The sequence below is a fragment of the Scardinius erythrophthalmus genome (assembly GCF_964197995.2).
Source record: "Scardinius erythrophthalmus genome assembly, chromosome: 12".
Lineage (NCBI taxonomy): Eukaryota > Metazoa > Chordata > Actinopteri > Cypriniformes > Leuciscidae > Scardinius > Scardinius erythrophthalmus.
The window spans coordinates 20,206,851-20,234,643 of record NC_138232.1 but is presented as its reverse complement, the minus strand read 5'-3'; the positions used below and the strand labels follow the sequence as shown (position 1 = coordinate 20,234,643).

General features: G+C 38.4%; 1 protein-coding gene across 1 annotated transcript in view; it reads right to left on the bottom strand.

Annotated features, from left to right (window-relative positions):
* Nucleotides 1-547: 547 nt before the first annotated feature.
* hs2st1b (heparan sulfate 2-O-sulfotransferase 1b) overlaps nt 548-27,793 on the bottom strand; it is a 71,158-nt gene continuing 43,912 nt past the window's right edge. The window contains exons 2-7 of the mRNA XM_081380293.1: nt 8,313-8,551; nt 5,159-5,244; nt 3,843-3,981; nt 3,627-3,724; nt 3,323-3,480; nt 548-2,317 (exon numbers count right to left, since the gene is read on the bottom strand). Coding sequence (XP_081236419.1) covers nt 2,091-2,317; nt 3,323-3,480; nt 3,627-3,724; nt 3,843-3,981; nt 5,159-5,244; nt 8,313-8,551 — 947 coding nt within the window. The 3' untranslated portion in view covers nt 548-2,090. The remainder of the gene's footprint in view (nt 2,318-3,322; nt 3,481-3,626; nt 3,725-3,842; nt 3,982-5,158; nt 5,245-8,312; nt 8,552-27,793) is intronic.

Here is a 27,793-nt window from a genome sequence, read left to right as displayed (position 1 = left end):
AGCATTGTTTCTGACCATGTCCATCCCTTTATGACCACCATGTACCCATCCTCTGATGGCTACTTCCAGCAGGATAATGCACCATGTCACAAAGCTCGAATCATTTCAAATTGGTTTCTTGAACATGACAATAAGTTCACTGTACTAAAATGGCCCCCACAGTCACCAGATCTCAACCTAATAGAGCATCTTTGGGATGTGGTGGAACGGGAGCTTGTGCCCTGGATGTGCATCCCACAAATCTCCATCAACTGCAAGATGCTATCCTATCAATATGGGCCAACATTTCTAAAGAATGCTTTCAGCACCTTGTTGAATCAATGCCACGTAGAATTTAGGCAGTTCTGAAGGTGAAAGGGGGTCAAACACAGCATTAGTATGGTGTTCCTAATAATCCTTTAGGTGAGTGTATGTACAGTATATATATATTATTATTATTTTTTTTTTATTTTTTTAAGAAATTAACACTTTTGTTCAGCTGGGATACATTAATTTGATCACAAGTGACAGGCAGGATGTTCAAATTGTTACAAAACATTTCTATTTTAAATAAATTGTTCTTTTTAATTTTCAATTTAATCAAAGAAAAATCGTTTCCAGTTTTCCCAAAATCATATTAAGCAGCCCTTAACACACATGATTAATTAATAGGATAATAGGATATTTGATAAATCAGAAAATAAATAAAACTTTAACATGTTTAATATTTAACTGATGTTTTAATGTAACCCAGTCCTAGAAAACACATATTATATACATATACAGCCCCGTTTGAAAACCTCTGGAATGAATTGTTGTTTGTAAGAGAAACTAAGCAACCTGAAAATGGTCTCACAGACAGTTACGTTTATTTGAAATGCTTTGAGACAGTTTATAAAATAAAAAAAAAGATAACGAAAGATAAAGGACCCAAAATATAAGGGAAAGAACCCAAAAATAAAAAAGGAAAGCTGGCATCTTTAAAAGTTTAAAACACAGACATTGTTTAAATTATCCGAACAACTGCTGAAACCAGGGCGGGATAAATGATTCATGAAGGCACTATTGAGTGTACAACTAATGTTGGTTTAAACCTTTTCTTTTTTTTTCACCTTCTGGTAGAACACACTATAATAATTCCAACTTCTGAGAGGATGGCAGTCTGTTGAGAACATGGTCCTGACCGCTACAAGATGATACCAGTAGTTAAGACTCCAGGAACCAGATCTGGACTGAGAAACAGGATCATGGAGGTCATGATCTTCCATTCAAAACAGTCTCTGTACTTGAAAGTATACGGACAGTGCAACTTCTATTTCATTATTTTAGAGTCTACAGGAGTTGTGATGGAAAAAATGAGCAATAGAAAAAAAAGCAAGCACCAGTGGGTTTCTCAAAAAGAAGTCTATTTTCTAATTTTAAACTCTACTCAACCATTTGGTCCAATTACATAAAATATACACGTAAATACAATTTGTACAGATATGAAATCTGTTTCACAACTTTCTAACCTCCGGCTAGGCTACAATACCTTTACTAAAGTCTGTAAACACTGTTCATGGCATTCTATTAAAAATCAATATACACAATGCAAGAAAGTGATAAGAATTCACAAAACCACAGTTAGTAGTAAAATAAGGAGGTGCTCCTAATGTACCAAATGCCTGGTACAAAAAGTACCCCTTTTGACCCTGTTCAAAATTCATATTTCACAACAATGACTGATGGCCAAAAAAGCTTCTGTCATTTTCTTTTGGAAGGCATGATGAATAATGTGAAAATGTGATGTTTATGTCACAAGTGTTTTCACTGCTGTGAAAGTCCATAAAAAGGATACTGGGCTCAAAGAGACTTGATACAGAGAGTCGTGGTCAGCACTGCGTAAAGTCTCTCTCTCTCTCTCTCTCTCTCTCTCTCTCTCTCTCTCTCTCTCTCAAAAAAAAAAAAAACGAACTAAAAAACAGGCTCTAAAACCCTCACCACCTCTAGTCTAGGACCTCCAGGATAATGGTGTCCACATTTCTTGACGTCCTCTTCTTCTCTTCCCAGTGAAAGTGACAGAACAGTACATGAACAGGCCGAACGACACATGGACCGTGATAATGCATACTCTAGTTTACTTTTGGATAGATTTTCTCGTAAAAGAAGTTCTGAGCCAGCAGGTAAAGCTCTCCATCTTTTTCCCTGACGCTGTGAGCGCGCACGAACTGAAACTGTTCCAGCGCAAACTCATAGAACTCGTTCTCCATCTTCCATATGTTGGACTGCTGCAGCTTTGAGATGGACTCCTTAGTAGGAGGTTTCTTCTCGCTGGTTTTCCTCAAGTGAGACTTCTTACCTGCAGTTGAAGTCAAAGACAAGAAAATGCAGGTCACTCAGGAGGTTTTACTGGTGAGTATCATCATTTTTTTTTTATGCTGAATACCTGAATAAGAAACACATGAGGGGCCTTTTAATAGCTAATATATTGAATTTTAACTTCACATGTTAAATATGAGCTAAAAAATGTATAATTATGCGATGATATAATTATTATAGTGATGCGTGTTAAAGTGATTTTGGTTGCAAAAAAAAAAAAATTGATGTTAAGCAATTTCAAATTTCTTTATTTTCATTTCCTAACAAAAACGGGAAGATTTTTTGTGCTGGTTGAAAAACATAAAATATAGCATTTGGTGTGTAATCTGATTTATGCACACTGCAAGATTTTAAGATTTTTTGTTTAAAGAAATGTATTATTTTACAGCAAAGTGACAGCAAATATGTTTATAATAACGTTGCAAAAAAATGTGAGAGGAAGCTCGTGCTCCCGACTTCCATGAACGCGCTCAGGATGGTTTGCTGAGGCTGTGGATTACAGGTAATATTGTTGTAAATAATGTTAGTTCCCTTGCATTGACTGATCGTTTCATAATACCTCAATGTCAGGAGCCACGGGTTTTCATTTTATTTCGTCTGCATATGTTTTTTTGAATCTCAAAGTGACGGCACCCATTGACTTCCATTATATGAATCGCAGAGGACCACGGTTTCAGCTAAAAATCTTCTTTACTCTTCTACTGAAAAAAAAGCCACCTACATCTTGGATGGTCTGAGGGTGAGTAAATTCAAAGCAAATTTAAATGTTTGGGTGAAATATCCCTTTAAGGAACTTCTCTCATGGACTTTCATAAATGGACTTTCATAGATGTGCCATGAATTTGAACTTCTGGCTGTTCCTCTCACAAAGCTATCGTATTCACCTTTTGTGTAACAGAGAAAAAAGTAAGTCAGCTTTGGAATGAAAACATTGAGTGGATGTAGTAGAATTGTTATTTTTGGTTGACCTATTCGGATCAAGTACCTGTGCGGTAAAGCTCAGTTGCTCCTCTGAAGAAACGTGGTAGCGCTGCCTCGAGCATCATGATAAAATCCTCCAGCTCCTCAGTCACTCCCACTAGCAGATACTCATTCACCAAATTATACTTGGCCTGCTCGAGAGCCCATCTACTACCAACATTCCTACACACACAGACACACAAGATCAATTCCAGCTCCTACACAGTTGAGAACAAATCAGTAATGGGTGATTCAATCAATTAATGTAATGAGAAAGAGCATTAAATGAAAAGCAGAGTAACAGGCTGCAGACTGCTCATATTACCCACCAGCACTCTGAGTAATGGCCACAGAAGAACGGGATCTGTAACCAAAGCTTCTCAGGAGTGCAATCAGAACCTCCTGACGACACACACTCATCAAACGTCTGAAACACAGTCACACACATTGCATCTCAGCATTCGTATGGTGAGAACATGAAATGTTACTTGTCATAATGGAGGCATCATCAAATAATAAGAGATAAAAACCTTCAAATACAATACCTTTTTGTCGCCCTGCTTTCTCCGTCTGAGACCTGGCCGATAATCATCTCCAAATCGGAGAAAATAGTAGTAAGACACCAACCTCTCGATGGGGTCCCGCACGATGTTGATGTAAACCGGCTTCCCCTTGATCCCAAACCTATTTGGGAAAAATATATATTATACACAAATAGATGTCTGGTTTACTATCTTTGTGGGGACTCTCCATAGACGTAATGGTTTTATACTGTACAAACTATATATTCTATCCCCTTACACTAACCCTACCTTTAAACCTTCCCATCACACAAAACTTTCAGTATTTTTACATTCGCAAAAAAAAAAAAAATGTTTTCTGTATGATTTGGAACATGTCAGTTAACAATGGAACTGACATGTTTTAAGATTTGTGTCAGTACAAGTTGCTTTCAGTCAAGACAGCTCAAACATGCATTTTATGGCGCTTTTCCACTACACAGTACCAGCTCGCCTCGACTCGACTCGACTCGGCTTTGTTTGGTTTTCCACTGTGTAAAAGTTGTACCTGTACCTGCTTCCAGGTACTTTTTTTCGTACCACCTCCGGCGAGGCTCTGAGCGAGCTGAGGCGATACTAAAATGTGACGTGAAAACACGGCAGACTGCTGATTGGTCAGATAGAATCGTCACTATTCACTGCGTCATCATTGCACGCGCCAGACGGAGTATCCTGAATAAAAAACAGCAAAAACAAAAACAAAAACATCCAAAAACAGCATACACTCGATTTCCTCCATTGTCCTGTGTGTGTGGGTAGCGGGTGTGTCTCGTGTAGAAGATTAAGTCACGGCAGTTTCCTGTGGCGTTGCTATGACGACCCGGTACTATTGTGGAGGTACTATCTGCAATGGAAAACGGAGCGAAAAGCGAGCCGAGCCGAGCCTAGTCGAGTCGAGTTGAGCTGGTACTGGTAATGGAAAAGCGCCATTAGTCTGAGACTAGGCTTAAGTACTACTACTACTACTACTACTGATAATATAAATGTAAGAATTTCTTAATTTTTGATACATGTTTCTTTTCCTTTCATGACAGCAGCACAAACTCCATACATACAAAATAAAATATTCAGTGTTTCAGACTTCCATTCCATTGATAGGCATGTTCCAAAATAAAGGTTTGTTCCATTTTTAACCACTAGAGTGCAGAAGCACCTAAATGTATCTCTTCTTCTCACATCAGTCAATTATATAGTTGTCTGATGGACCTCTCTTTTGCAGGCACAGACAACAAATAATTGACTAAGGCAATTGCTTACAGTAATTGTTGTGATGGTTTTATATGAATACAGCAAAAACTCACTTTGTAAAGTCCAAGTAGGCGACATGGCCGTGGTAGAAACCTGGTTTCATTTCTCGCCAGGATGTCACGTTCTTTACAAACCTCATCTGCAAGCACAAGATAACACATTCGATTTGTCCCTGTGCACAGTTTATAAACCACTAAATTTATTTTAATGCATGTGTGATATGCCTCCATCATTCAAGCATCAACGATATCCAAATCTCAAATAACAATCTCGCACTGACGTCCTTCATCTGTCACAGTCTGCCGAACAAACCAGCCAAGTGAATACTTAATACAAACCAGACACAAACACATTTCAGCAATGTTTTCTCCAAACATCCTCCCCATAGTCCCACAGCTAAACTCCCCCGGGAGGGGAAAGGTTGTACCTCCTGCACCGTCGACAGGCTTTGTTGAAAGCTAGACTAGATATTGCCTTGGCAGAATTGCCCACAAGTAACACCTTCCCTCCCAATGCTCCAGGGCATTTTATTTTGCAGATGACAAGATGACATGAATACAAATTCAAACGTATGCTCATGATCGCAGTCCGACACAGCCACACGCTGAGTTGAATAACGTTGACACTTGTGAGGTCAAAATGATGCAGGAATGCTTTTTGTTGAAGGCAACACTTTCAACCCTGCAAATAAAACAGGTGCATTCGTCAAAACCCGAGATTGATTTCCGTTAGCTGACAACACGTTCCTCTATGTAACAATACATATGATGAATAGAGAATTGTATTTCTTTGCTGTTGTCAACAAAATCTGTGATTCATTCTTTTCCCCCCTTGTTCTTCTTTTTCTCTCTGGGTTCAGCTTGTTCAACGCTGCTTGTCACACAAAGGCACAGCAGCAGTGTGGGTATTGACAGTAGGCTATGAATAATGAAGGTGGAGCCAGAGATGAGAAGGCTTGTTAGAGAAAGTGTGCGACAGAAACACAGGGCCGCTGCGCTGACATCACCTGGCCTGTCAGAGTGTGAATTGAGCAAAAGATCATCACAATCTCACAAGTACAAATGCCCTAGACCTCTGCACTCGGTCCAAAATGCACAGGTGTGTCTGTAAGATGTGCCTAACAGCTGGCATATTAACAGACACTGGCTGGCTATTTAGTTATCTTGTAAGCATTTTTAAAAATGAATGCCATTTTTTACAACTCTGATCACCTGTGAGTATACTTAAAAGGATGGTTTGGAGTAAAATCAACCTAGGGTCCTTTGCACCATGACCTCGAGTCAAACACCCCCCAGAAGCCTTTTTTCCCTTGGTCGAACATTATTAAAGTTAGAGCTTATTTAGAGTTATCAGCCAAATGGCTTAGTGCAGGCGCTAATGGATCCAAGGTTGTATCTCGTAGATTACCCCACTAATAATGCCCGGAATGGTACCAGACTTCTACAGTAGTACAAATAGGTTCTGTACTCAAATGAGGCATTGGAAAGTTTGTAAGTACATCAGGAGTTTATTTAAATAACACTTGCCTGATGGCTAATGCTACCGCTAACCCGGATGTCGAGGTCACTTCCGTGATTTGGGAAAAGCACGTAAAAGTCCTGGCAGAAAGCGATGCATAAAGATGTAGTGTAACGACAAATTATTATTTTTTTTTTAGTGTTGACAACTTAGTGTCAACTAATAATGTTTGCAAACTGGTACTACTAACAAAATATTAGTGCATTCCTGGAACTGGGCGTTGTTACACTACATCCTTATGCATCGCTTTCTGCCAACGCGTTTTGTGAAGTGATGAATCACGCTTCTCTGTTTGGACCATCTGATGGACGAGTCTGAGTTCGGCAGATGCCAGGAGAACATTACCTGCATGACTGCATTGTGCCAACTGCAAAATTTGGTGGAGGAGATATGGGGCTGTTTTTAAAGGGTTGGTCTAGGCCCCCTACTTCTAGTGAAGGTGAAATCTTAATGCTTCAGCATACCAAGCCATTTTCGACAAGTTCCAACTTTGTGGGAACAGTTTGGGGAAGGCTCTTAACTATTCCATCATGACTGTGCCACAGTGCACAAAGCAAGGTTCATAAAGGCATGGTTGGATGAGTTTGGTGTGGAAGAACTTGAGGCCGGACCTCAACCCCATGGAACACCTTTGGAATGAACTGGAACGGAGATTGCTAGCCAGGCCTTCTCTTCCAACATCAGTGCATGAACTCACAAATGCTCCACTGGATTAATGGGTAAAAATTCCCACAGAAACAGTCCAAACACTCTTGCGGAAAGCCTTCCCAGAAGAGTGGAGCTTCAAAGAGGGGACCAACTCCATATTAATGTCTATGTTCTGTATTTAGAATGCGATATCATTACAGTCCCTCTTGGTGTAATGGTCAGGTGTCTCAATACCTTTATCCATATTGTGTATATACTGTATCAAGAAGGCCTGAAGTGGTTAAACAAGCTAGGTGGGAAAATGTCTTTAAAGGTCCCATGGCATGGATTATTTTATTATTTTACAATGTTTCCTGGGGTGCCCTTATAATGTTAGTATGTTTTTCAGATCAAAAATTGTCATAATTTAGAAATAAAAAGTATTTTTCCTAGCCTGATTTTAACGCTCTATTTGAAGGGGCGTGTCTGCTGTGAGACTTCAGTGTAGTTGATCGTTTAGTCACTGGCTAGATTTACTGATGCATAAACAGAGCAAACTAACAACTTCGAATTAAACTGAATAAAATAAACATCTAAATAAACATCAACCACGCCCGTTGACATTTCTTTTCTGTGGGAAGGGTATGAAAAGTCCTCACATCTCCTGCACAGCCTGGAACAAAACATTTATTTCCATGATCTGCCATTTTCCCTATTATCCTCGCTTGTTTCTTCACCTGCAGAACTTTCTGATGATTTGGCTGCACAGTTCCGCCTGGCCTTGAACATGATTTAAATAAGAAGAAGAAAACAATGGTGTTTGAGACTCACTGCATGTCATGTCCATGTACTGAACTCTTGTTATTTACCTATGCCAAGATAAATTCAATTTCAAATTCTAGGGCACCTTTAATCTCTTTTTTTGTCTCGTATGACTGGATTTGCAAAAGATTACGAATTTTGGATTAAGAATGTTGGATTAAAATGTTAAATAAACTCATAGTATTTATAGAAATGGCAATTATTTTTATGTAATTCAAGCTGATGTAATGGACATGTTACCTGGTCTTGCAGGGACATGACCGGATTGTTCTTGGTGGTGTTGATGTGGAGAACATGGAAGCGGTTCTTTCCGCACAGGTCGTATGCGATGTTGGTGAAGGAGGTGCTGGCAGTCTTGGGCACACGGTTATAGATAATGACCAGATCCTCAATCTCAGGCAATGCTGGAGAGTCCCGCAGACTGTCCCGTGTCTGTCTATGCTCCACCTCTCGCACCTCGTGTCTGGCCATGGTGCGCTCTGCAGGAGAAAGAACAATTTTCATATTTATTTTGTATTTATATCAAACAACATCAAAAAATTTCTACAGTCTACTTGCAATTTCAAAGGACAGCAAGCACATAACGAGAGAGAGAGAGAGAGAGAGAGAGAGAGAGAGAGAGAGAGAGAGAGAGAGAGAGAGAGAGAGAGAGAGAGAGAGAGAGAGAGAGAGAGAGAGAGAGAGAGAGACTGAGACTACAGCCCATAAATCAGGGGCAGCTAAAGATCTGTAAAGGTTCCCAACAGGCCCTTCAGCAACCTGTTGATTTAGGTGACAGAAAACAGCAGCAGGATGAAAAGCCTAAATAATGGAGCAAGAAGGGAAAACAAAGCAAGCAGTTTCAGCAGCAGAGCATGTTTTTCTTTATGTACACACACACACACTCAAGCACAATAACTTCACTGCCGGTATAAAGACATCAGGAGAATTCTGCACCATAAAATCACTCAGCTTTCTGTTTAAAAAAAAAACAAACAAAAAAACAGTGTAAAGTAACACACAAGACAAAATATATAGAATAAAGTAATAATTGTATAAATGTTGTAATAAGCCTACCCTATATAGGCCTATAATGAATTATATCAGAGCTAAATCACCATTTGAAAACCACTTGTCTATACATGTTCAGAGAGGATAGCTTTGAAAATCTACTTTTTTTCTACGTTTTCTGCTGATAATGTACTTTTTCGTATTTCATAGGTTTTCAGTTAAATTCTGGAGTTACAGCAATTGAAACTAAAGACGCTGACGACAGAGACTACACATGATGATCCCAGCGACATTTACACAACTCACCAATGTATGATGAAGAGTTTACAGTTTACAAATTCTAAAATCTAAAGCCTGAATATAGAATCTATTTCAAAATCAGCTCCACACATAAATAAAAACATAAAAATTAATAATTAAACAATTATCAGTCAACTGCATCGACAGTGTATTGCTAAATATTTTTGTAGACATATAAGGCCCGTTCACACCAAGGACGATAACTATAAAGATAATGATAAAGATATAATTCTAAAAATCGTTCTCCATATTAAAGAATAACAGAGTTCACACCACAACTATAACGATAAAGATATGAGGAACGATATCGTTGGGATCACTTTCAGAACGATTTTTTTTCCAGCTGTTGAACGATAAAACATTGACAGCCAATCAGAATCCATTCTAATTTAAAGGTCTCGCGCATTTAAAATGGATCTGGATCATCCGGGCGCGTGCGTGTTTAGAAAAAAAACACCGTTATCGGTCGCTGGTGTGGACACATATATAGTTATCTTTATAGGTATCGTGCTTGGTGTGAACGGGCCTATACTGTATGCTTTCTTTAAAATGGAACTGCAATGTTTTTCATAAACAAACAAACAAACAAACAAACAAATACATTTTCAACTATAACACATCTGAGTTTGGCAGATGTTTCCAATCTTCAAAACCTGCCACAGAAGGAAGGCACATTGCTCATGAAGCTCAATGGTTGTCCCGAGTGAAGGACAGTGGGTCACCAATACGATTCAATGTTCTACAGTATATTTTAGCCCATCAATCTGTCGTTTCTGACAGTTAAACTGTTAAAGGCTGTGTGGTGTGAGCTGGACACCCTCTTCCATATAAAGCGAGCACAGCTCCCAATTCTTCTGTGCCCTGGAGGTGCTTTCAAAAGAAAGTGCACTCTTAAAAATAAAGATTCCAAAAAGGGGGTTTTCACAATGCCAGAAGAACCACTCTTTGGTTCCAAAAGAACCTTTCAGTGATCAGTTCTTAAAATCACCATTTTATTTTCTTAAGTGTGAAGAACATTTTAAAAATCTAAAGAAGCTTTTTTTATTAAGAACTTTTTGTGGAATGGAAAGGCTCCATTGATGTTAAAGGATTTTTATGGAACTATCAATGCCAATAAAGGACCTTTATTTTTAACTGTGTGTCTCATGAGGGACCAACACTCAACAACAAAACAAGCATTCTCCTGTGGTTCACATGGAGACAAGAGAGTTCAGTATGGAAACACCAAATATTAAAGTACCATTTACAATACCATTTCCTAAATTAATAAATAAATACTGTACAAACTAAACCTGTATACTATCTGATGCATCACTGTACCAGAACACAAAAAGAAAATGTGGGCATGCCAGTGATTTTGTGCATTGTAATAGATTTTTAATTGAAATAATTAAATAAGTAGATAAAACAATGGTTAGTTCACCCAAACATTTCAATTCTGTTAACATTTACTTACCCTCTGTTTTCCAAACCCGTATTTTTCTTCTGTGGAACAAAAATAAATATTTAATAGAATGTTGGAAACCAAACAGTTTCAATTCCCAATTACTTAGATTGTATTTGTTGTCCATATACCAATCAGAACCAAAACTGTTTGGTTCCCAACATTCTTCAAAATATATTTTTACATTCCATAGCATTCCATTTTTGGGTGGACTATCTTTTAAATATTTATATTTAAACAGATAAAGATTAAAATAGCATGATATCTTCTGGAGTGTAAATAAACTAAATAACAGAGTGGAATTTTACGCTCCATGTGATTATAATAGAAATGCACAGCAATCCTGCCAAACAAAAGCCAAGCAAAAAATAATGAAATCTTTCCCCAGTCATCGCACTATATCAAACACTCATTTTCCACACAGCAATTATGCAAAACTCAGTTTGCTAATAGACTCATCAGTCTTTAACAGTGCACGCCTACCAGTGCATTAAATAAGCCACTTAAAATATTGATCAAGTCTTAACAAGCCTCTGTGCATCAGCTGTACTGCTCTAAAACATCCTCCACCGCTGAGGACCCTAACCACACTCAGCCTGACATCCCATCTACACGACAAAACTAGGACACTCTCTTCAAATCAACAGCGCCGCCGTCTACACTGTGATTGACACAAAACACCCAAACTAGAACGCTCCCCAAACACATCCTCACCACTACAATCCTGAATGGCAGACTGCAGTGCCATAACACTAAAAGCAGCTAATAATAAAAATGTTGAACAATACAACACAAATAGTATAAAACAATATATATTTATGTATATGCACACTATCGTTCAAAAGTTTGATGTCATTAAGATTTAAAAATCTATATATATATTTATAATCATTTATAGCATATGTAATAAGATTATAATGGCATCATTTAGATTGGTCATTTGTTCTCAGCATAAAGCTCAGCTCAAGTGAAAAAGGCATCATAGACAGAAGGTTGCGGGTGTAATAGGCAAGAAGTGATAAAGCCTGAAACTGGAGCTGTGTGTTTGTCCTCTGCAACACTAATAGAAGGCTGAATCTGCTCATAATGGAGAGGGATGGAGACGGCTCAGTCGTGTCATTGAGCATAGCGTCCATTACAGATCCAACTCCCTCCAGCTTCTTTACATAATCACAGCAGGAATGCATTTCTCTCACTCATGCATTTTACACTTTTCATCAATCTGATGGAGGGGAAAAGCTCAGCTCTTCTCCCAGCAGAAGTACACAAGGGAAAGGTTATAGCAGGAACGCTTGCATTGCTTGTCTTAATTAGTAAAACAACCCGCTCCTTCCTGACACACAATCACCTTTGCAGGTGATTAAGTCTTTGATGGTGTTAAGAGGAGGATGCATAATTACAAGTGAAGCTGTTTGAGGTGTTTTTGCTTTTGGAATGAAACCAAGGTCTGATGGGAGCTCATTAAAGTCTACGCGCATCTCTCGCTCTTTCTGGTTTCCGTTCTGCACAGCAGAGGGCAGCATCCTGCTACCAGGACAGGTGGCTGTGTAATTGGCAGGGATTTTGGGAATGTTTCCCTCATGAAGGCTCAGCAGGTTTCCTGGAGGCGTTTCATCCACTAATGATCAAACTGTTGTCCACATCTCTATATCAGTGAGATCATCTGATGGGGAGACAAACTGGACTTTTTAAATAAAATGATGACGGCTGATCCTGTTATTAGTGTACAATATATAGAGTGCTGCAGTGATCACTTTTTTTTTTTTTTTTGGCAAATCCAGAAGTCAGCATTATCCTGGTTCCCTCAACAAATGCACAATTTATTTATTTTTCTCCATTGGCTTTTGGATTATTGTAAAAAATAAGCTGTGAGGAAAATAAATACAAATGATACATATAAATGTATTATATATATTATATATATAGATATATAGTTTATGATTCATTCATGTTTTGTTCATCAAGATAATCTCCACAAATGAACAACTTTTATGAATTGAGAGGCCTGAATATAGATCGGCATAAGTAAAAAGCTAAATGTACGCACTTTCTTTGTCCTGCAATCTACAAAATGCTTTTATGATGTTGAAAAGAGCGCCTTAAACATCTTCAAAATTTCTTCTTTTGTGCTCACAGAACAAAAATCTAATGGATTTGATAGGGGATAATAAAAAAAAAATGTAGGGTTTGAATGAATAGACAACCATTTATGGGACTAAATCTAAACTCTTCCAGGGGCTTATTGGAGGGCCACTTGAGCATTCTTTTCTGATTAAAATACAAACAAAGAAAATAATGTCTATGTCCACCAACTCTGCCTGAACACTTATCCATAAAACTCATAGGGCCCTATCTTGCACCCAGCGCAATTGACTTTGTACACAGACGCATGTATCATTCCTATTTTACACCCGCGCAAAGCAGACTTTTCCCTCCACAGACGCACGTCGGTTAACTAAGAAATACACTTGCCCTCGCGGGGGCGGTTCAGCGCAAAGAGGAGGCGTGTTCCGGCGCAAAGAGGAGGCGTGTTCCGGCGCAAAGGTTCCCTCATGCTATTTTACAGGTTTAGAAAACAATTCCGCCACTGACCGAAAAAAAAAAAAACAGTTTAAAGTCAGTGGCGCGTTGCGCATGTTATTCATATGCTATTTTAAGGGCGCATGCTTGGCCTTAATCAATGTAGCGTGTGCACAACGCGCATGATTCTCTCATCTACACACAGACGCAGCAGTTATCATTTTTGCAAATCATACATTATTACGATAGATAGATAGATAGATAGATAGATAGATAGATAGATAGATAGATAGATAGATAGATAGATAGATAGATAGATAGATAGATAAATAGATAGACAGTTTATTATAAAAGCATACATCTAGCTTACACATTTACCCAAATTATCATACGCCTGTTTAACCGAAGTTAATTTGGGTGTGTTTCTCCATCCCCAACGTCCCTGATGAGAACGTCGGTCTCCTCGGCTGTGAACCGCTCCTGGCGCGCCTGGCAAATCCGCCGTTAGCCTACAATAGCAATCCGCCATGGAAAAAGCGCGTCTGCTCTTAAAGGGAATGTGAGATGACGCTCTGATTGGTTTATTTCACGTTACGCCCAAACCACACCTATGAATAATGAAGCTACTTCAGACCAACCCCTTTTAGATTTGCGCCGGGCGCAAGAGTCATTTATCCCGCCGGTATAATAGCAACAGCGCCAAAACCCGCCCACAAAGTTACTTGCGCTTTGCGCTTTGACACTTGCGTTTCAGATCGTTAAAATAGGGCCCATACTGTGTCAAGTTCATGATCTCCAGCAGGTGGCGCTTATCTGGAATTAACTAGCAGTAAGAGCATAAATGTAGTGTGGGTATTCTGTAGGTAAACCTAAAAATGTTCAAACAGAGCAGATATATCACTACAGCAAACTAATCTTCAAATAATCTTTGCATCTAATCTTCAAAGAATGAACATGTTATGGGTTACAAAAGGGGTCAAAACAGTCATGCTTGGCGGATGACAGGAAGAGAGATCTGTTTACTTAATATTTTGATATCTACACTTTATCCAATAAGTGTACACACCCTTTCACTTCAGTAGTGGCTGAATTTATTTTCAATCTCCCCAACAGCTATACCCTAGTCCGGACCTTTATTAGTATCCTAATCCAGTGCCTCTCCTCAGAAGAAAAGCTCCAGAGGAGTCATTGGTTTATTTGTAGCGAAGGTTGAAAAGCTGCCGCTATCAGACGTTTATCTGCAGGAATTCTAGCTTTTGTTGTTATTCTCACGAGGCAGAACTGAACTACATCACTGAAGTTCATCTCAATTGCAGGAGCAGCAGGAAGAACTCTCAGCTGTGCTTGGAATAAGAGGAATGTGATCAGTAGAGCAGATCTCTCAACGCGATGACAGCAGTCTTTAAATGTGTAAAAGCATGTCTGCACTTGTGAGAATACTGTAGGTTTCTCCGTCGGGTGTGAAGCTCATTCAAACATGGGAAAAGATTACCTGCTTGAAACTGGAAAACAAACCTACCCTAACTTGTTTTATTTTGACTAAATCAGCTATTTTCTGATCATCTCAATATACAGTGTTAGGAAGTATGGAGGATTACGGTTCAAGTGTGACTTGATAAAATTATGGAATCAATTCATTTATTAATAAAACCCCCTAAATAATCGCGGACGTTTTTAAAACAGTACATTGCCAATGCAACAGGCAAATTGATTTAAAAACAGGAATGGGTAATTATCAGAATAATCAGAAATTTAAGGTTACATTTAACAAAATGTTTACGCGTACAAAAAAAAAAATCTAATTTTAAACAATTAGAAAATTACTAATTACAAAATGTTTTAATTCATTCCTTCATTTTATTTTCAGATGGCACTCCTTGACCTCCATAAGGAGAAAATATGTGAAAATATGTTTATACAGTATGTTTAATAAAGACATTAAACAAATCATTAGGTCATTTTTAAAAGACTGTATTTGCCAACTATTGTTGATTAAAGCTACACTGTGTAAGATTTTCTCCCATCTAGCAGTGTAATTGTATATGACTACCAACTGAATATTACTTTCTAGCCCCTCCCATTCCGAGGGCATTTTAACTCCTACGGTGGCCGCATTATTCCAAGATTTACATGGCTTCCAGTTCGACTTGTCGTCCATGAGTGTTCCTTCAAGTGATGAGGTTACTTTAGAAAACTATAACAAATTGCATTTAGTTATTTAGTCAGTTAACATGTAAGTTATGACCTCTATGTAAAACGAATAATGGTTTTACGTTTACGTTATTTTGGTACCATTTCATTTGATAACATCAGCTATAAGGTACCCAAACCAATGCAAGCTAATCTTAGTAAAGTATCAGTGCTATCGTTATTCTGTACATTGTACGAGATTAATAGTGTAAGGCAATGTTTACAGCGTAGGCTACATAATGTTCTCCATGAGCGGAGTCAGAGATCTGCCAGCAGTCACGAGTAATCTCCCCCTCGCATTCGTCATGGTGCCACTGAATGTAAAAGTGCAGGCGAAGCTTGAATTTCCAGGTATGTCCCTCTTTGGCTAATGTATTTTCAAGATGGAGGCGCAACATGGCTGCCGCCATTCGAGCGACTCGCTCGTATGTATTCTGAATGGCAGATTCTACGCTTACGAGAATACTTGATTAGCTGGTGGAAGTAATTACACATGAATGAGCACATATAATTTAGAAAGAACAAAGTGTTTTTTGCTAAGAATCAACTTAAAAAAATTGCACAGTGTAGCTTTAAAGATCAGAATACATTTGACCAAATTATGCAGAAATGTCATGCATATTTTCCCTGGAAATATGTTAAAAAATAAGCCCCTTAAGCAGAAACCATACTCAACTGTTTAAGAACTTGTATGAAATTGTAGCAGGAAGTCATCGTTAAATAGTGGAAACACATGTCGCAGGTCAAATAATCATTTTTTAACCTTTTAAAACAAACAAAAAACAGGATGCCAGGTGGTGGCATCTCAGTGGTAATCAACTTGATGCAATTCAAGGCAGGCAGGAGTGTCGACATTATCGGAACATAAAACAAAGCTGAGATTAATGGCTGATAGGACTATAGGAGGGGGCAGGTGAGATGGATTGATCCCAATAACCTCTACTGATTTAATTAGATACAAGCATATTTATCACCCATCTGTCATAGAGGAAGAGCATGGAGGACAGGAGCCGGGAGGCAGTACATTATCTCAGCGCACCTGGCTCTGTAAACACTCGCCTGTCTCACGGGCCAATATCGTTGACAGGCGGCTCACCCTCTCCTGATTAAACCTCTAAATTTATTGTACGACACTTCACCGTCTCAGCACTAACAGTCCTCATTACTCTCTCTCTTGCTTTCTTTGTGTTCCTGCTCTAACTCTAACAGCTTTTTTAGCACATTTTTAAAAATATGGACAAATATGCCAATTAGTGGGTTTTTATTAAAGCAGTCAGCATTCTACAGCAAGACGGATACAAGAAACGAATTGACGAAAAACAAAAGTGAATGTGTGCGACTGATCAACAATTTAAAAACATCTGTCTGCTGTGATAGTCTTGTCATAATGAGAAAGAAATCTTTTTTTTTTTAGTTCTCTTAAAAGGAATTGTTTTATGAAGTTACAGTTAATAACAGTTACAGAACAAAGAGAATATATATTGTGTGTGCAACACAGTTTTTTACATCTGATCTGTCCCAACAGTTTTCTGAGCCTTTTTCATCATTCCAGTTATTGTGTGAATGAGTTTTATTCAGTTCTCTACTCCAGTGCTCTCATCAGACAGAGAGTACCAAAGCATTCAGAAATCTACAGCAAAGTAGTCATTTTAAACAAAAGCCCAGACCTTTATGATCAGATTATGCAATAATGGGGACATCGGTACATCTCGGAGAAAGTTTTACCATGCTAACTGTCGCAACTGAACACGACACGCTGTTCGAAGATGCTAAATGGAGACATTTGACAGCTGTTGCGGAGGGAAGGTTTCTGTGAACTACACTGTGTGATCCTCAAATAATGCAATTGAATGGCTTTAGATGACTTGGAATATAATGCATTAAACCCCCTGTGCTGCTTTTTTGGGCCTTTTCTTTTTGAGCTTAACGGTAACAATCATGGGGTAACGTACTGTTGTCTTACTAATACCCAATCCTACAAAAAAAGTCCATATTGGACCGCCATTTCCCAATGCAAAACCATACAGTGAATTTTAAAGTTATTATTGGCTCTGCAAGTCAGTTCAATTTCCATCACATTCAATCAGTGTAATGACCTGAAACAATAGTTTGGCTCAAACAAATGTCCTTGTCCTCCAAGTTTTGGCTTATCACTCCCTTTCTCTTGTCCAAGGTGAGCTTTAACTTCTGTCTTTCATGGTCCTATCTGCAACTATAACTGTAGCAGAGTTTGATGGCATCATTTAATCCTGAGTGTCACTACCAATCAAGATGTGATTGAAAACCATGACAAAATTCTTTAAAATGCCCATTAAACAAGAAACTGCTGTTCAAGAGCATTCACCAATCCCACACTTTCATTACAGCCCAATGCCTTTAAAACGATTCCCTAAGATGATAAACATTGCAGATGACACCCGTAATGACAGCCACTGGCCTGCACAAGACACTTTACGTCCACTGCAGATGACATAAAGAGAGAAACAAGGTAGTTATCAGAGGGATGAGAGAGTCTGTGAAGGTCAGAGTCAGTTGAGTGGTGTTAAACTGACTGGAGACCAGTTCTGACATGACAGTTCATCTTAGCAAAAAAAAAAAAAAAATTAAAATTAAAACAAGGTGCCTATGGCCCCTTAACCATACAACCTTTGATTCCTTGTGGGGCACAAGGGCAAAATGTAGCATATTTTTGGCACTGACGCAATTAAAAATATAACTTTGACCTTAAGCTTCACACAAGTACATGGAGCTGCAGCCATCTCAAGATACGTGTTTGCTAAGGCAATTGGGGCTCCAACAACTATGATCATTTAAATAATAATAATAATAATAATAATACATAAACATTTTTATTGAATAATCGCATCTGCATCCTGTACACAGAACATATCCGTCAGTCATGTCACTTTACAGTGGTGAATAACACATACAAAATGCATCTAGTAATTAATAAAACAAATGTATTTTAAATTTGACAAAACTTAGGTAGGTGAATTCAGTTTGATTGGGACACTTTTTCCCAGTCATCTCAATGGTAAATATGTACGAAACCTTAATTCATCTGCTATATTTGGATTTTTCAAGAACGGAAATCACTGAAATCAATAAAAATTGATTCAGTGAAAAGTGATTCAGACTGATTCAGCAAGCTCATTCAGTGAAGGATTTGTCAGAATGAGTTTGTCAGTCTTTTTAAATGATTCATTAAAATAACTAGCTCATTAAAGACATTTGTTCATGAATCAGACTTCACTGATAAGCTGTTTGTGCACTCCGAAAGGAAAACTCGACAGAAATGTGTGTTTACTTGCCATTGGCATGCTCACAATTTTGGGAAAATATAACTCCTATTCCCATGCCGCTGTATTCAGCAGCACTGAGTTGCAGGAAACACAGTCACTTATTAATGACCCAGAACAAAACACTTACTGTAGCAATATGCTAGCATAACAACCCAGAACACCCTAGCAATTGGCAGTGAGTTTTGCATGGACAAGCACAGAATCATATTTTCTAAAATCTAGTTTCAGATTAGACAGTGTAAGCTTCCCTTTAAAACCCTGTGAATAAGTAAAAATGGGCAAAGCTTTGTTTGAGGAGTGGGAGGTATAATGAGGTTGCATCCTCATTTCATCATTCAGTCAACAGAAGAGGATTTAAAAAAAAAAAAAAAAAAAAAAAGGACCTATCGAGAAGACATGCCTCAAGACAGCAGAAAAAGGAAAAAACGACCTGAAGCTTTCTGCAAGTGAACTGCTGTTGAACCCATTTATTGTTAATGCAATACTGTTTCTCTGTCTTTATGCCTGTTTATTTATTCAAGATGGAACGCTGTAAAGTTTGATCCACAACTGAACTGAAAAGCTTTTTTGATTTCTGAGTGTTTCTCTGGCGTTTAGCGAACAAACATCACAAAAGCAGAGCTCAATCTCTCTGAAATTCTGCTACCTTATGATGGAAATTTTAAGCTTCTGCCTTTCATTTTGCCTGCGGAAACAGAGTTAAGCAAACAGACAAGTGACAGAGCAGTGACTTTATTTACATGATCCATGTGAAATAAAAAAGATAATTTAGCTTGACAAAACCAACATACTTTTATTGCACAAAAATTCAGGTTGCAGTTTTTTCTAAACCACTAACCCCTAGCTATTAAGAATGCATTCAAATCAAAAGATATTTGATGTTAGTTATTAGGAGTAAAGTTTTGGACCAATAATTTTGTATTATGGACAGGTTACCTGGTGTGATGGCACAACAACCAAGGGATCGGTAAAATGTCCCACCAGAGTGGTCAGGAAATAGTTTAAGGAGTAAAACTGCACGATTCTGGATAAATTGAGAAACAATTATTATTTTTTGCACGATTCTGAACAGACAAGTAAACAAAATAACATGTAGTTTACAGATGTTCTGACAAATGTTAATTGCTGCAGTCTGTTTAAAATGTTTATTGAATCTGAATTATATAAAAAAAAAAATAATTGGTTTGAATGAATAATTCAATTACTTTTTTCATTACTGGATGAATCAGCGTTTTTTTGAGCGAATCTCTTGAATGAATGATTCAATGCCAAATACATTATTTAACAATCACTTTTCGTAACGATGTAATCAATACAATCGTTATTTGAAGCACCATGTTTCTTTCAAAAGGTGATTTACTCTGATGTCTACGGAACGATCGAAATAATATCCGAACTATGAACTTATCACAGTTCTTCTGTAATATGAATATTTGCGACACAGAAATAACGATACATTGTTGTCGTGTAAACGTACCCTAAACACAGTTTCGTAAAATAGTTTATTTCAACATTTAGTTTTCCATTTAGAGCAGCATTTTACCATAAAGTGCCAAGAATAACTGACAAAAATGTGATTGGCCCGCAAGCATGCCTTAAAGCTGTTGTTAGCAATCTCTTCCATTATCCGACTCATCTTGCTAGAAGCTGGCTTCAGTAAATCCTCTTGTCCCAATTAAAACGCACTCAGTGCTTTGATGCCACTTGATCTCACTGCCTCCTTAACCCCAGGGATTTTCAACACTAGGGGGCGATCACTGTCTCTTACCTTTCAAATCGGCAGACAAGACAAGAATTGGCTAATGCTTGTTCCCAATTAGCAAGTGTTACACTTCCCAATGTATGGTGAGGGCTCACAGCTTAATGAAATTACAGCAGTCAGACGACACTCTGCGGGGAGCAGAGAGAGACAGTGAGGCAGAGTAGCCAAATCCAAAGCCCATTGTGCAGTGGCCTAGATTTAGATACCTCCCTTTTCAAAACCCCAACCATGAAACCATTCCGATTCCTGCAAATGAATTGCACCATGCATTAATGTTATCTGCCACTAACCATACTGCTTATGCAGCAAGCAAATCTCTGCAGTAAAACAGCCGAGAATTATTCTGGCCAAAAAACACCCAATTCGACAGTAAGAGACTGTTTGATCGACATGTAAGGTGGCCAACTGTTTTTATGTGCAGTTTAAGGGCAGGTCTAAATGAAATATCCTACATTATGTAAGGGATAATGTACAGTCAGTCATAATTGACTTGAACATGAACCCTGATGCAAAATATATATTTTTTTATTATCCCCATTATTACACAGCAACATAATAAATATACACATTGACATTAAATAATGAATTAAATTGATTTTATCTGCTTACATTACAGACCAAACACATGCGAAGCTAGGAAACCAACACAGCAGTCTATACAAATGGTAGAAAGATTTATTTTATTTCTGTCTAATACATTTTTAGACAAAATTGTTAAAGAAAGTAAATGATATATGAAAAGTATTAAAGTATTATATTATTAGTAATATAATGGCAAACTTGATAATCCATTTTTAATACTGTACATTATCATTTTGTTGCCAAAATCACTTTAAATAAATAGCATTTAAAAAGATTTTTTTTTTTTTATTCAGATAAAAATTCATATAAAAAGCACTTGTATCAGCCAATTATATTTAAGCTGGCCAGATCAAGAAAATACTGTCCATTTTTTTGTGCAATATGCATAAGATGGTCAGTGACTGGACTGTAGGTATCCGCCTGAGTCTGAGACTAGCAACTTGACCTTAACTAAGCAACAGTGTTGCAGCTCTATAGCTCCATTTCTGAGCACACATCAGGAGTGCTGCAGGGCTTCGTGCTCGGCCCGGTTTGCTTCACTCTGTGTCACCTTCTGCTGTCAGAGCTGGCTGTGGGCGTGTGGCTAACTTAGGAGAGGACAAAAAGTGCAGTGCCTCCATCAGCTGCCCGTTCAGTGACACCAAGTTGCTGACAGCTACTTCAGCCATGCGGATAGGCGAGCAGGAAGGGCGCCTTGCTCAATCTCATTGAGTAGAGAGATGGCTTGAGCTTCAGAGGAAAAAAAGAAGACGATACAAAAGGAGATGGTGGTAGAAATGGAAGATAACAGTGTGTCTCTTATAATAATATAGTCATTATGCTAATAACATTTGATGCTATTTGTTGACATTAACATTTATGCCGTTTTAAAAGCCCAATCAAAAGTCAAAATGTGATTGCTACTACCAAGTACACATATACATTTAAAATCAGTTTGTAACTGTTTCTGTGATGTGTTTATTATTTAAAAATATATATATAAAAAAATACATCATCTTCATAAGGTCCATGACTTCGCTGAAAACACACTTTTACCTGAAGTTTCTTTAAACGATACATAAAAAAAAAATCTAAATTAATAATGACCTACATGAATTAGCTACATTGGTCGTGTATATTGTATATTGTCTTTTGGTGATAAGGCTGTAAAAAAAGGTAAAAAGTTGAATTTTAATCTTCATACCATACACTATTTTTATACATAATGCAGTACACTATTTTCTTATTAAATACTATTAAGCCCCACCATTCAGCTTCATTAGCACCAAGCTAATTAACTGACAAGGCAAATCAGCTCTAATGGCTGAAATGGTCAGAGAACAAAGCCATTATACAACAGACAAGATCTAAATTATTTTGACATTTAAAACATCATGGATGGCTTTGATCCACAGAAATGAAACGGTGACTGTTCTGCAATCAGAGTAGATATAACACGATACTGACAGCTGGGGCTTTAACTGTTCTCAGTATTCAAATAGTTACAGTCAATATCTCCCAACAAACCGCATCACTGAGAAGTAAGTCGTTTGGGTTTAAATGCATGGATGTTTTATGAAATAAGAAAAATTAGATAATTAAAATATACATTTTACACAATATAAATAACCTTGTGATCATAAAATAAATATATTTAAATTATATTTTTTTAAACGATATACAAGTTGTCAATAGTTATAAACATGCTGCTACAAATGCTTTTGATAGAGATTAACTTGAATTGAACTAGAAACATTTCCTGGACTCTGGAGTGTAAAGACACCTAAGATGACAACACAAAAGAAATGTCTATAAAATGCTTTCTGCATAGCAGTCGGCTCTAAGTTTTCAGGCTAAGATAGAGTGGCTGCATCCCTGACCTGACTTACACTGCTGACTTAGGGAACCAGAGTGTCTCTATAGGCCTTCAAACTGCTGACAGCACACTGGCCTAATTCTCTGTCTCACAGTATCAGTGTGTGTGAGGGCATAAAGTATTACCCTCTTCAGAGATTATTCATTCCTTTCATGAGCGTGAGGTGGGTGAAGATTATACCGCAGCTTTTGTAGCAACACATACAACAACACTTAAATAATTGAAGCAGAGGTTTTCATTATATACATTTTTCTTTCCTAATACATTCCAAATGTGATAGATACATTTTTGTTAAAGCTGCGTTTTGTTGTTTGACTAACATTAACAACATAGACAGCAGCAGGTATTTATAGACTGCTGTCACTTTAAGACCTAATGCACAGATCCAATATAATGATACACATCCGATTTCTTTCTCAACTGTTTAAGTTCACTTCAGACATAACCGAGTGTGTTTTATGAGAATATTTACCGAGACAGGTATTTTGACGTAATTGTGTATGTATGTGTCCGTTCAAGTGCAAGGAAATGCGAAAAAGGAATCAATTCGGTGTTTGTGCGCTATCTGAAACGCGCCCCTCTGTGTGTGCGCGCTTCAGGTGTGTGCGCAGATAACAGCACGCTAATACCGAATTGAGTTCTCTTTTTCCTCTTCTTCCACTGGACTGGTTTAAAAATCGCTTGAAAGTGTAGATTGGCAATGATGGTTAAACTTTGCAATTAATCCGCAGATCACATGCATGCTGAACCGTGGGGTCTGGGGTCTAAAATGTATAAAGCCACTCAGAGTATTTGAGTCGCTCTGCTAAAATTCGCGCTCAGCAGCTTCTGTGAACATAAAGCCCGCCTACTTTGATTTGATTGGTCATCTCAAATATTCTGACATTGACGAGCAGTGACAGACCAATGAAGCTCAGATGAACACACACACACACTGTCCTCTGTTTCTGACGTGCACTCTGCTCGGCGCCACTGCGGATTGAAGATGAAGAAAGCGCTGAAACTGATTATAACAAGACTGAAGCGAACACGAATTTGTGTAGCCTACACTTAATCACAAATTTTTAGGGGGGCTAGGCTGAAGCCCCCCTAAAAAGGGCCTAGTGACACCTATGTGACGAGCTGCTCATAACATTTTCCACAAAGCACAACACATGATGAGATACATGGCAGTCAAAACCATAGGCAGAGATTAAAGTTGATTCAGCCACTTAACATTACTCTTGATTTTTCGCTGACACACCAGCGCCTGCGCCCGTACCCGGTATGTACGTTTTGACAGCTAGTGAAGTGATATCAAAGAACCATAGCAAAGAACACAGTCTGAACGTACCAGAGAAATGGTACAGCCCAATGGGGAGTGAGGTAGAGGTCGACCGATTCATTGGTCGGCCGATTAATCGGCCGATTTTTTGCATTTTTAACATAATCGGCATCGGCCAATATCCATGTGTATCAAGCTGATTATTAGGCAGGCGCATCTGTGGGCAGCCTGTGGTGTTGTTGTTGTGGAACACGCGTTCGACGCACGCTGCGCCTAGAGTCATTCTCCAGCAGAGTGAGCAGACCTCATCCAGTGCTTAAGGAAGGAGCTAAGTTCCTTGGAGAAAACTGCTTTATATTTAATTAAAAACTTTTGATATGTTACTGCCAACTTAGAGAAAAAACATGAATAGGCGACATGATGTTCGGCTACTTTGAAATTGATAGCGTAGTTGAGGTTGCATTAGCACAGCAGAAGGGTTGCTATCATGTCACAATAAGTAAGCAAGAATTTACAGACAGGGAATCTGAGACTTTTATTTGTTCTGTTTGTGTGTCTTATATTTGAGAGGGTTGTCACTCAATGCAGAGAAATAAGTAATAAAAAAAGAGACCAACTATATGCTAGTGAAGGACTGGCTTTGCTTTGCTAGTGTCGTTGTCGCTAGGGTTGGGTAGCTACAGACAGACCCGGAGCTAATACGGCACTGGTGCCTTAACGACCGTTATTTACCGGACCGAATATCAACGCGCATTTCTGTGCTTCATTTCGGTGCTACTGTTATGTCTGTGCTTCTCTAGGATGCTCTGAAAACGGACGTTAGAATAACAGAAACATCGCTTCGCTGCACTTGACACTAGTCAGCAGTTAACTTTAGCATTCCGTTAGCTAGTAGCTGGATTAAACACGGTTAAAATGCTGGCCAAACAGTAGTGTAATGTGTGACTGTATTTCACTGTAGACTAGGGGTGGAACGGTACATGTATTCGTATTGAACCGAAACGGTACAGGCGTCACGGTTCGGTGTATAAATTTCCACGGAGAATACACGCTATAAAAATAAATAAAACTCGCGTGCAAAGTAATGCGGAACTACTGTTAGATACGCGGGTTCTTTAGGAACACCTAATCTGTAGCTCCGCTTTAGCTCCGGCTGCGATGTAAACAGGGCTTGACATTAACACCCGCCAACCCGCCAAATGCGGGTGGATTTTGCTCGTGGCGGGTAACACAGTCACTCCAACTAGCCACTTTGGCGGGTTGAATAATTGTGGGTTGCGGGTTGACACAATTGCGGGTTGACACTACAAATCCCATAGGGCTGTCAACGAATATTCTAAATTCGAATATATATTCGAACAGTTTTAAAAAACAGAATTTCGAAGGTGAAAATTAATATTCGAATGTGGAAAAACGCCCGTGTGGCTGTGTGACTTGCTTTGCGAGTGGTCAGGGTCAGGTCATTTTATTTAACGTTAAACAGAAACATTACTGAAGTGTAGGCTACTGTACTGACTGAATAGATATTGCATGAATAAGGTAGGTTAGATACAGCAGTTTCATGCACTGCAGGCTTCCACTGGTTTGATTATTTACCGTTTCATGTCAAGGAAAAGTTCCATGTTTACCACAGCACAGCTCGCTCGGAGCGTTCAATGTCGGTTCTATAGCCTATACTGTAAAACTTCAATTAATGTTAATAATATTTGTTTCAATCACTGAATGAAGCCTGCTATATAAGAGTCGCGACCTTAAATTGCTTGCACAAAACTCTTGATCAGCACACAACATTTGCTTATTGTTGTTGTTCATGTAAACTGTTATGCACAGAGCGCGTGACACCTCATTCGCGCCGCAAGACCTCCAGACGCGCGTAAACGCGTCTTTACACTCGCGCCATACGCTCTATTATGAGTGAGGTCTGCGGTCTTGGCCATTAGTTGATTTACTCGTTTTCGTGTAGGTAATACGTTGTCATATATGTTTAAACTTAAATAAACTACCTATACAAGTAGTTATGTCTCTTTTTATTAATTTGTCCTGTTATTGACGTAATGCGCGTCATTGACAAAATGTGCAACCAGATGTTCGAATAGTTCGAATATAAGCTGTAAGAATTGATAAATTAGGAAATTCCAGACGGTCTGTTTTGGGGGTGACCAGGCCCTGAGAGAACAAAAGGACCTCTCTGGAGATTAGCATTTGAACTGGCTCTCATGCACCATTGAGACGAAAGTCTCACCCCCGAGTCATCTAATCTACATCTCTTTCCCTCTCCCTTCACCCCCTCTCTCTCATGCTCAGGTGACTACCTGATTTCACCCAAGAAAATTTACAGTTTAATGTGAATGATTATCACAGAGTATATTCATGTTTGGTATCGTTTAAAATGTCACAGTGCGACTGGTACAATTCTCTCATCTCAGAATAAGTAAAACACAAGGTAATAAGGTTTTTGAAGGTTTATGGATAACTAGCATACAAGGACGGGTTGATCTCTCAAGCAAATGGTCACACCCCTCCAAGAGGTGCTACAGTGTACCTCAGAATGCAAATTTACTATTGTTAGCACATGTTTACATGTGAAAGAGGTCTGGCTATTTAATGGAGTACAGCAGGGAAATCGGGGCCTTTTCTGTATTTCAGATCGGTCCGTTAGGCTGAGAGATATAGATCTCTCAGCCTAATGTATTTCTTAAATGTTGGGTATGCATCTCTTTTCTTTATTCCAGAGAATTTGATGTTTTGTATCGATTATCTTTGAATTGATTATGAAATTGGCATGATACATTTACCTGACATAATAAATTGTTACATTTGATTATTCTAACTGACTTTGATATTATTTCCATTGAAGAGATAAACGGAATAGTCAAATGTTCACTCACTTTTAGTGAGGCACAGATATTATTAAAACCTTTCATTTATGGAGTCAGATGAATTAACGAGAGAATACATAACTAAATGTATTGTAAATTTAACCAACCAATACTCTGCACGAGTAAGGACAGAACACGTGATACCTTCCCCGTGTATTGGCAAACCGGCAGATTGGACCAATTTCACGGGCCTTACAAAGCTATGTGTTTTTTTTTAGAGGGAATATTCGAAGGTCATTTTTGAGCAATTTTGACAGCCCTAATGAATATTGTCGCTATAGTGACCGACAACAAAGAATCGAAGAGACAGCTATAGGCCTAGCTGCCCTGCTGGAGTTATGTCGTCTGCCGGTGGAGCAATGTGGCGACATACAATACATAATACATGGTTTTATTAAAAAAAAGGAGCTTTACACACAACCTTATCAGAGCTAATGATAATGACCTGTATTGTTATATATTTATGTAGTCTTGATCTGTGTACAGTGGTTTTACATTTAAAAGGGTTGTAAATCTAGTTCAAGTAAATTTTAGCACGCCATAGTCAGCTTTTATCAGGTAATTTGCAACAACAAAAATGTGGCTAATACAAATGCTGTGTGGCTAGTAACTTTGGAAAACCACCAGCCACAT